This window comes from Pelmatolapia mariae, linkage group LG7, assembly GCF_036321145.2.
Source record: "Pelmatolapia mariae isolate MD_Pm_ZW linkage group LG7, Pm_UMD_F_2, whole genome shotgun sequence".
Classification (NCBI taxonomy): domain Eukaryota; kingdom Metazoa; phylum Chordata; class Actinopteri; order Cichliformes; family Cichlidae; genus Pelmatolapia; species Pelmatolapia mariae.
In genome coordinates, this window is record NC_086233.1 from 49,417,842 (window position 1) to 49,429,276 (window position 11,435).

Here is an 11,435-nt window from a genome sequence, read left to right on the forward strand (position 1 = left end):
TGGTTCAACCTGCAGATGTGACATATTAAGACTAAGCAGCACTTTGCACATGAGGCTTCAAAGGGAACTCACCAAAAAAACAAATCCTGTGTTGCAAAGTTACGTGTCTATATATTTCTCGAGTTAATATGCATGTCTGCTCTTAACATTTAAGACATATAAATGATTAAAAAGAAAAGAAAAATGGGGGTGCAGGGGGAGGAGGGAATCCCCACCTGCTGTAAAAAAAAGAAAAAGAAAAAAAAGACTTGTACAAACATATTTCCTGTAAAAAGTCAGACTGATCCAAGTTCTTCGACTGTTCACATTTTATTGATATACAATCCTTTCTTTGTTGCCGTTGATGAGAAAATAGTGTTAAGTACACAAAGTTGTCATTACAGCAGAACAAAAGGGAACCACCATAAAAGTTTGATTTACTGCCCCCTAGTGGCCAAAGACGAACTAAACTCATTTTATTCACATTCAGCAACGCTGGCTGATGACGTTTCCAAGCCAGACTTGTCTCAACAGATGTGACATAACACATGCAGCCAGAGGAATGTTAGCGAAAGGACAAAATCCTTAAGTATGAAAGTAACTTTCGGCAAATCGGTACATGAAGTCTGTGCAGATTAATTTACACAAAAGAAACAATTACAATGACTTTGAAAAAAAAAAAATCCTCAGATGGTGTGGACTGCTTAAATTTAGCCTTTCTTACACCAATGTCAAAGAATACACAATCCAACTCCAAATAAGGGCATGTTAGAGAACAGCTATGCAGATCCGACACAGATTGGTAACCTCAACGTAATACACTTCTGGACACATTTCAAATCAATGTGGTATTTCACAAGCAGCAAATGGTTACATTCATTGCTTGAAAGATCTGAGTAGACATGCCTCCATCAAGGCATCAAAGAAAAAAGAAAAGAAAAAAAAAAGCAGCTGCACATGAACTTCACAGTTTGTGATTTAGTGTATTGTTAAATATCAGCTTAATGTCCTGAAATAAAAGCGTGAACACAAGAATCAAGAATATTTTGTGATTTCCACGATTGTCCAATCCTGGAGTTCTTTTTTCTTTTTTAAGCCAATTTTATTGGTTCCTAGAAAGTATTCAAGTGCAGGACGCTGCATCAGCACAAATGAATTGAAATACATTTGAATCCCACCACACAGAAAGTAACATTTGGTAAAAAAAAAATATCACTCCAACCTGTTCGGTCGGACTTATTTTTAGCCAAAGTGTCACTTATAATTGTGTCACTTCGGGCTCCGCTTTGACAGACTTCTATTAACTTCTGCATATGAAACATGCAATACTGCAAAAACTTGCCCAAGTTGTGCAATCGCTTTGACCTCATCAAGTCTGCACCATTTTTGATTGTGTAAAGCAAAGTTGGCTTTTGAATCCAATCTGTACTACTAAGCTAAACGGGCAACAGCAACCCAACATCGCCAAGAATTAGCAGACTTGAATGTTCACTGTGAGAGAATATGGTATCAGTACTTAGTCTGCAGTCTACTGAATATTTTCTCCATAATACAGTAATGGCTGAAAGACAACAGACGCTGTATGAAAAATATATTTAACAAATCTAAACTCTAGTTGGCATTCAATGAGGCAATAAAGATTTTGCATGAGTTGTACAAATAGAATTTTGGGCCTTTCAAACAACAGTAAAGCCCTTCATCCGATAACTGTACCAAAGTTTAAAAAACTTATTTCCCCTTAAATTATCATGAAAAGGTATGACTGCATCTATTTTACATGCCATGTTTCCAGAGCCCTTATCATCACAATATAATTTGCCGAAGAGACAAAAAAGCTGTTGTAATCTGCTGCCCTTGTATTTGAACACATTGTTATATTTAGGACAAATATTACAAGCTTAATTCCCACCAAAGCATTACATAACAGTGACAGAATGTGGCAAAGTACTGCAGGCAGCAATGGAAAGACCAGCCTAAGCTTAACTGTAAGCCGTCAGATCCCAATACGTGTGAAAACTGTTCATGCGTGTACACCGAGATGGATCTGCGTCTAATCACTGGAGTGCTTTGAAAGAAAGTTAGATTGCCATGACTTTCAAAACTTTCCTGTTTTAAATCAGTGATTGTCCTACTCACTTTAAATCTGAACATTAAAGTCCCTTACAGCCATTAAGCTGTCAGCATCTTAATGTGTCAACTTCATGTCTGAACAAGCACACAGTCACATACTCATAAAAGTCCCTGCAGCAATCTAAAACAGACTAACATTTACATATCATACTTTCAACATGGCGCAAGTCTGAATGTATGCAGTCATTATAACAGACAAGTGTGAAGAGGATTATGACTGCACGTCTCATGCCTTTTGAGAGCTCACAAAAGATAGCCCTAAACAGCAAAAACATGACGTAACATTATATGCCACTGACACTGCATGTATTGTACAATAAGATGAAGCCATTTTTCCCAAACCAGGAGCTCTGAGTATGTGTGAGGGCTAGAGCAGACGCTCTTCTCTGCAGCACATACACAAAGACAACCAGATGCCGTGTTCTTCGTGACTACATCACAGAGAACTAAATGTGGTTAGACTTTGTCTGAGACAACGCTGACAATGATCTTTGCCACAAGTGCTGTGCACATATTGCAGATATGGTGTGCATGACACCATATTTATGTTTGAACTGAGAGCAAGAGAAACTTTAACATAAAAAGTTGAAACCAGCACTGTTCTTCTGTATTCCCTCTTTAAAATGGCTCTAATGTTGCATTCTTTGACACTTTGGTTATCATTATGAATTAACATGACTTATTAGCAATCTTATTAAACTGCTTGCTATACCCTCCAAAAGTCTGTATTTTCAGAAATGCTTACATTTTTCCCCCCTATCTCTATCTATATGCACTTAATCCTACTACGCTACTGTAAGATGCATCACCACTGGTCCTTCAGTATGAGGAAAAAGATCCGTTTGCACACGCCGTGTTAGAAATTTCACAGATAAACTGGAAAAACAGATCTAACTCTGGAATATAAGGCGCCAAAACCCAAATGGTCATGGAAGATAAAAGATTTAATCTGTCAACGTGACGTGAGATGTTGACCATCTGACCCGTTATGCCGAATGCAAGGGGATGACAAATTTGCAGCCAAAGGGAGAATGGTATTTGATTCCCACTTCCTGGAACACCTGGCGAGGAATTCCTATGTCACACAGGTAGACCCTGCCAGCCCCTTCAGCTAAGGGGAGTGGAAGGCAAAGTGAGAGGGACCATTTGGCTTCGACTGCCTGCCCCTGGCCGCTAGCAGGGGGATCTAAGCTTAGCACTGGTGCTCTGTTCTGATTCGCCCAGTCTGCAGCTGCCCAGTACCAAGGCTGATCCATCAGGAATGTGTTCTCATGACAGTCCAGACAGTTAATGATTAGATCCACAGGGGTGTCAGGGAGGTCTGTGGAGCCACAGAGAAAAAAGAAAAATGTCAAAGTATTTAGCAACGCTTTTGTTTTTAATGAAGCCAACAGTATTTGGAGGGGGAGAGATCAATAAAGCCACAAAACAAACCTACCTTTGATACTGGACACCTGTTTGCCACCAGTTTTGTTGAAGAGGGTGACCTCGCTGGTCACGGCGTCATGCATTTTGACAAAGTTTGGCAGAAACAGGACGACCTCCACTTCGTGATTGGCCAGGTGGCGACCGCAGCTGATGCCCTGAGCTCCCTGAACATGAGGGCCACACAGCAGTGCCACCGTGGGATGCTGGTGCAAATTCTTCGGGGTGAATCTGGAAGAAGCAGGAATAGCAAAGATTTTATTCAGTACTTTAGAAGAACAAAATGACTAGGTTAATTAGTGTTGATGCGACAAATATGAAATAAATAGAAACAAGAGAGAAACTTAGAAAAAAATAAGTACTCTGAGAGCACAAACCTCCACCAAAGCAGCTCACTCTTTGGGGAGTATTTACTTTCGAGGGAATAGTATTGCATTTTGTATATATTCATTTTGGGGTTTTTACAGCTGTTTTCACTGAACTAAAAACTTCTTAAAGTATATTTAAAAAGAACAAAGTGAAACTGACACCCATTTTAATATACTTGACATAACTGATGATTTTTAGTAATACATTCTTTAAAACATCACACATTTTGAAAAGTGACCTCAGGGGTCAAATGTGACATATGTGGATGCAAACTATAATGTGATATTTAGAATCCCCATATATTAGTATCATTTCCTAAATGTTGCCAGTTCAACAAAGGCACATTTTAGATAACTGCTTACCTGTTTGGCCCCCCTAGTAATGTAAGTGCCATCTGACTGGCACACACTCCAGTCATTTCCAGTCTCCTCTCCAGTGACAGACCATGGCGCTCAGCAACAGACAACAGACGCTTGTGCAGTTCGTAGGTTATACTCGGTACAACAAGTCCAGAGTCTGTGGAAAGTAAAGCAAACATCAATAAGGCTTAAATTGATTTACCTGCATCTCCACTTCATTCATTCCAATATAAAACACTTGCCGGTGCAATATTCTTTGGCCCCAGGCTGCGGTACAGTAATCTGTCTGTACACAACAGGTTTGGCCTCCAGGATGTTCTCATCATGCCGGTACCGAGTAGGAGTCTGCTCCTGAGGTGTACCGCGTGACCTCGCACCATTACGACGCTCCGATATGTCAATCTCTGAGAAAACTGCTGCTTTGTCAAAAAGAGCCAGGTTTCCTTCAAAATCAAAGTCTGTGTCCAGGAAATCATCCACGCCGTCGCCAAAACACTCATCATCTCTCTGCTTCATCTGGCCATTCTTCACCCCATTCTTCTTCGGCGTCACTTGATTTACCCCTCGATTACTGGCTGACCCTGAGGGGATGATAAATATATAGTTAACCACTTTGCCACAGATGTATATTTTAATTCATTTTTAGTGAATTTAACAGCATTGCACTTACAGGAGTTATGTCTTCGACGGAATCCTTTAGGCTGGCCAGGTATGTCCAGATGACGCTCTCCATAACTTTTAGAGCAGTGCTGTGGAGAGTTCAGTTTCTCCACAGATCTAGGGTCACCCTTTGGGACTGCAACCGGTGCGCTGGTTACCTTTGCAGGTGCAGCAGAGGTAGTCCGACTATTGTCATTTCTAAAATCTAAAATCTTTAGGTCTTTTATGTCAATGGCACTGGAAAAAAATAAGAGTCAGAATGACGTTAAATAACAAAACCGATGAGCTAAAAAGTTGACAATGAGCTAATATTTAGTAGCATAGACTTACCTGAATGTGACCTCTGGCACGGGACACTTGACTCCATTGTGGAAAGGCTGTCTTAAGGAGATGGTTTGGCTGGACTGGTCCACAGATGATACTTCTCCCTGGTAGACTCCCAGCGTTGGTCCACAGTTAATTGACACCAAACTACCCAACCAATCCGCGGCCATTTCTGCAGCACGTGTTATTAAGAAAGAAAATATTAATTATGTAGCATTACTTGTCAGAGAAGATTTCTAGAGACAGGAATCATCCTGTTAGCTAACTTTGTGACCAGGCCATCAGAAATACTAGTCGTTCGGTTTTACTAGAGAGTCGTGACAAGCTTAGCCACGGCCTGCTATCAACCTTAGCTAAGTTTATATGAAGGTAATATCGCCTTGAAAAAAAATAATTGTTTACCTTTTTGGAGTTACGGTGATGAAGAGCCCCCCGAACAATACAACTCAATAAACTGCGATATTAAGTGCTCATAAGAAAACTGTTTCTTCTTCAACTATTAGCTTCTTAGCTTTTTGAATGGAGCAAGCTTTCACGGTTTATACCACTTCCTGTTTCCGGAAGAAGTACCTTTTCGAAATAAGAGCCGAAGCTTAACAAATTTTTACCAGACAGCTGGAAATCTGTGGTGAAGCTTGTTTTAGTATCATTAATTAAGATACTAAACTTGAAATTTCGACTATGGTATCTAAAAATTCTGACTTTCTCAGAAATGACTTCAACAGAAGTCAAAAATTTGAGATACACAATTGTAACAAATAAGTCTACATTTGACTTTTTTTTTCCTTAGTGGCAGAAACAAAGCTTCCACATAAACCTCAGTATAACCTCACTTCTAGATTTTCAGTTGAAACAAATATTTTAAAACAAGCAAACAATGACGTATATACATTCTAATCCATTTGTGTATTTTGTTCCCATAATTGTTGTGGTATTGATGGAAGAACTGCAATTTTAAAAATGTGTAGCTGAGAAAATGAAGGTCATAATTTTAAACAAACATGTACCGAGTACTTCTTTGTACAAAATACAGATGTCATGACGTCTGACTTCTCATGAGTCAGAAATGGTGTGATTAGTGTCTCAGCTGGTGTGATCCCATCTCAGCATGGGTTCTAGTACCTACTTGCAAATGGCAAACTGCTAATTCAAATAGATTTGGTTAGTAGAATATTGAGTCATTAAATATTTGTTGCTGGTGGAAAAATTTTCATTAACAGAGCAGTGCTTCTGAATAATGGTCTGACTTGCTAACGCAGAGAAACAAATTTGGATTTTGCCACTTGTGTGCAATATTTCACACTGATTTATAGAACTGCCCAAAGATTATCCATCATGTTGCTCCCTGAAGTTTAAATACAGAAAGAAAGAAAAAACCCAATCATATCAAGCATTGTTTTCTCTTTTTGTGCTTAGAGTGATCACAGTCAATCATTTACTGTTACGCATAATTAATCAAGGAAAAGCTAGTCGTTTGGGAGATGCTCCTGACAACTCGTGTCAACAAACAAGTAAGTCAGCAGGCAAAGTGAGCTCATGCAGAGGCTATCCCAGGAGTGGTATCCGTGATACATTCACCCAACAGAGTCCTGTGTGCAGAGGCTGTCATGGATACACGCGCTAAAAGGCTGTATGCTGAAAAAGGTGTTATCAAAGCTGCGTGATACTACATGAGATGAGATGAGCATCCTCAGTGCACAGGAGAGGGTTTCTGCATCAAGGTAAGAGAAAGTGTCATTTAGTGCATCTGCAGAAGTCAGTTTAAATTTCACCAGGCACATCTGTTCTTATCTCTCATGATACAGTTGATGACATGGCATACATGCATTTAGATATGGAGACTGGTGTGAAAAACACATGAAGAACAACGACCACTGAATTATCTAAATTTCATAAACACACTGTAACAACCCCGAAGTGTTAAAACCAGATGATGATCATGAAGTAAGCAATGCAAATATCAAGACACATGATCTATGAATAGCCACAACACGTTGAGCTGCCATCTTTGTGTGAAAATCTATCTTTGACACGTGGACAGTCGTGTGGAGTGTAACATCTCCCAAACAGAGAGGAGCATTAACTTGGATAGGAAGACGCTACAGGATGTTTAGGGGTTCAAGTCCATTTACTCCCGCAGACCTGGATATGTGGGACACCAAATCTCGCTTTACAGGCCAGGTAAGATCAAGATATCATTTTATATTTCTGAACTTGAATAATCAGAAGGTTATTATTTAAAAGAAAATGCTCCCCCCCCCCCCCCCCCCCCCCCTCTTTTTAGACATCAGCATGGTGTGGTATGGCATCTGTATCAGGATCAGGCTTTCTGTCCAAAGTCAGCACAAGGTTGGGGGAATATTATATAGAGACATGAGTTTTCAGTGAGGTTGGTATATGGCTAATTTATGTGTTTCTGAACATCGAGCAGTGCTGGTGGCTCCAGGCAAAATGACCCAGGTCTAAGGAGGTGGCAATCATTGTCCCATCTGGGGCCTGAGAGTCCCACACGATCATTAGGGGCTGAGTTAAGGGCTGCCCGGGATGGAAGTAGCTTCAGACAAACAGAAGTAGTGCACTGGCTGCAGGAGGCTCACGAGCGACTTGAGTCTCAACTGGACTGGCTGAAGACCAGAGACATGCTGAGCTACAATGCAGCTATTGCACAGCTGCCTGGCAGGGCAAGTTGATTGAAATGTCTAAGACCAAATACATAATATGCCTTATTTGTTTTGAGTGTGTTGAATTTTTCATTCTCCTTAGCTGTTTTGGATTGATTGCTACTCTTGGTTTGTCTTGCACACAGCATCCTCTCACCATGTAATAATGTGTCCCATAGCAGCTACCACAAATGATGAAGGGCCTCGAGGATGAGAAGAAGGCTGCTGTATCACCTGAAAATGAAAAAAGGAGACAGTGCAGAGAACTCTGTGAAAAGTAAGTCCAGGAAAAGATTGTCCAGGAAAAAAATATTTAAGAATTTAAGAAAAACATTCTCACATGATATTTGCTTACAAGGGTCTTAAATCTGGAGAAGGATTTGTTACAAATGAGGTCTGATCTGGACAGAGGAAGCATCAATCAATCAACTGAGAGAGCTCCAGGCTCGCTCAACAGAACATTACCAGTGAGTCAAGAAGGCCTTAACAGACAGATGTTGAAGCCATTTTATTATTATAACAGATTCGCCCTAAACAAGGTGTGACTCCTTGTTCCCCTTTGCTAAATGTCACTTTTTCTAACAAATGGTTTTAATCCAGGAGAAGCAGAAAGTTGACACAGAGATGCTGGAGTTGAGAGAGGCTCTGAAAGAGGCTGAGACTAAGGCAAAGACACTAGAAGAAGAGCGTAACAAGGCACTCCAACAGCTTCAAGCGTCTATTGAGGTGAATTTAAAAATATTAAAATTTAACACAATGCTACAATCAAATGTCATATATTGTATTGCTCCGTTTTGTTTCACCAAATCATATCTGACTGTGTGGAACTTTTGGGGTTTTTCTTGGGGTTTGATTCCAAGAAATTGGCAAGGGATCCTTTGGGTCTTGTGGATTGTGGGGTCCATCCTCTGTTGGATGGGTTTGTTTCAGTGGGTACTGGGGAAGATTGGAAGCCAGGCGTGGCAGGGTGTGGTCTGTGGCTCAGCTGCAGGGGATGGTTGGAGCATTGGGTTCAGGGTGTGGTATCAGGGGAGGCTGACCATAATTCTGCCTCCCCTAATTGAGCAGGATGCCGGAACAAAGTGAGCTGTGCTGCACTGCAACAAGGTATCTGGAAAGCTGCACAATCAGAAAAAGTTCGCTTGTCTGGCCACGTTGTGTGCATCGGGCCCTTTTCTGTTACATCAAGTGAACATGAACTTGTTCTGACTTGTTTTTGTGGTGTGGCACTCACACTGTCCTGTCGGAGTTCGCTGCTGATGGGGAGTGCTGTAAAGGAGGTTCTTTGTGTGCACCGTCATATTTAGATGAGTGTTTTGTATGAAAATACCTTCCCTAAGAATCATCAGCGGTTGATGGTTTCGTGTTATCGCAGATAGTTTTGTATATGTGACATCAAAGTGTGTCATGCATCAGTGGTGTTGCTATTTTCATCTCTTCAGTGTGCGCTGTGTTTCTGTGCACACCCAGATGCAGAGGACGCTGTTGAGTCAAATAGAGGAGATGGACAAGAAGCTCAGCCACACTGCACAGGATCATTCTGAACTGCAGAAAGAGCTGAGTGAAGCCAACAACAAGATCAGCCAAGCATGCCTGGTCAGTTTGCCAGAATTCAGTATTTCATTGCACATCCACACTGATAAGCCAGAAGCTGGCCTTTATTTAACTATTAACTTATTATTAACTGAACAAAACTGACAATAAACAAAAATTTTTTTGACCAGTTAACATTGTATAGTTTGTGCTCCGGAGAAAAGAGATGTGATCCATTTTAAATGACAAATGTTTCATGATGTTACCAAATTGTTGTTTTTTTTTAAACTTCCTCCAATGCGCAAAGTCCCATAAGTCCAGTTTTTACAACACACATGATCAAAATTAATTTAAAACATTATCTTCCTAATTTTGTTCAGGAAAAGGCCATCTTATCAACTCAAGTGTTGAAGTTGGAGGACAATATAAAAGAAATAAAGTCCAAACTGACTGAGGCTCTGTGTGACAAAGATCACCTGATACAGGTATTGTTTTTAACTGTGATGTGAGTGTAATCCACAGCATAGATCAAAGCACTGTGATTTATAACTACAACTTGGTTTTCGGGTGCGTTACAGGAGAAGACAAATCTTCTCCAGAGGGTTCAAGTCCTGGAGATGCAGACTCACAACAAACAGGAGCAGAAAGATGTTGTGGTGAAGGAAGACTCAAAGGCTCTCAGAGAGGTTGTAAAAGCTTTTGAGGAGCTATTCTTTTAATAAGTTTTAGTTGGGAGGAGGGTTCTTAATTGAAGTATTGCCTTCCTGTAATTGCACCAGGAAAATAAAAAAATAAGAGGAGAGCTTGAAATGATCAAGAAGAGGCTGGAGAGCTCACACCATGAGCTACAGGAGCTAACAGATGAGAAAATCGTAAACACCAAACAGATCACAGATCTGGAGGTGCGGTGCTCTCAGCTGATCAGAGAAAAAGAGGAACTGCAGAGTGATATTAAAGGTAGACTAGAAGAAATCCAGGAAAAGTGCTGTGAGCACAGGTGAGATGGAGATCAGACATATTATTTAATATGAGAAGATGCTTCTTTATTTGTTATTGACTATGCAGTGCAGTACAATTCTCTTTACATAAACTTCAAACTATTTCTTCAGGGAATCTTTGGAAGTCTTGGAATTAGAAAACCAGAAACTGAGGAATCAGTGTCTGCATTTGGAGGGTGAAGTGTTTGAGAAGGAGAAGCGGGAGGAAGAGTATCGCAAACAAGATGTGGTAAAGGTTCAGACCATCGAGGAACTGAAGGCTGTGGCCTCACATTGGACAGAGAAATGGCAAAAGGTGGCTTTGACCCTGCAGTCTACACAAGAGGAGTTAGAGGAGTTAAAGAAGAACTCAAGAAATAAAGTAAGAACATCCTTTTACCATGCTCTTAAAGACATCAAGTATATCTCATATACTGCTTCTCCCAAATAATCATTTTCAGACACTACTAGTGTACTAAAGTCTTTTCCCAGTATATGAGACCTTGATATTTTCCATAGGCACTTGGATAAGTTCCTGGACCATGACTAACTTCCAGGCTAATATGTCATGTCTCACAATCACACATGTCTAGAATAAGTGCAAAGAAACGTTTCCTCTTGGGCAGATGAATGTAAACACCACCTTCTGATGTCAGAACACACTTAATTCTGTGCAGTGGAAGATCCAAGTGAAGTATAAGTAAACAAATTGATTTTGTTTACTTATACTTCACACTATTTTTGTAAAGGGAGATCATTTTTAATAAGTGCATTTATCCAAGTGTTTAAAATAAAATACTGCTGAGGCTAAAAAAGGAATTGCCATATATAACAAACATCAAACATTTTGATAATATTTTTCCAGTTAGAGAAAAAAGATCTAAATCTGAAGCAGCACAAAGAGGGCAGTGCGCCTCTGAATAGAAACCTGTAGCTGTAGATGATATAACTGAACACCTGTAACATTCAGGGAGGATGTGACTCGCTGCTCAGGGATGAGCTTGAAAAGCTGGAGCTGG

The 11,435-nt window shown here is 40.3% G+C and overlaps 1 protein-coding gene across 1 annotated transcript; it reads right to left on the bottom strand.

Moving 5' to 3' along the window:
* Positions 1-20: 20 nt before the first annotated feature.
* edc3 (enhancer of mRNA decapping 3 homolog (S. cerevisiae)) lies at positions 21-5,792 on the bottom strand. Its single transcript, XM_063479454.1, has 7 exons — positions 5,649-5,792; positions 5,253-5,418; positions 4,933-5,159; positions 4,505-4,843; positions 4,266-4,419; positions 3,548-3,765; positions 21-3,430 (listed from the first exon to the last, which is right to left on the bottom strand). Exons 2-7 carry the CDS (start codon positions 5,414-5,416, stop codon positions 3,096-3,098), a joined length of 1,437 nt encoding a protein of 478 aa, XP_063335524.1. The 5' UTR covers positions 5,417-5,418; positions 5,649-5,792; the 3' UTR covers positions 21-3,095.
* Positions 5,793-11,435: the final 5,643 nt, after the last annotated feature.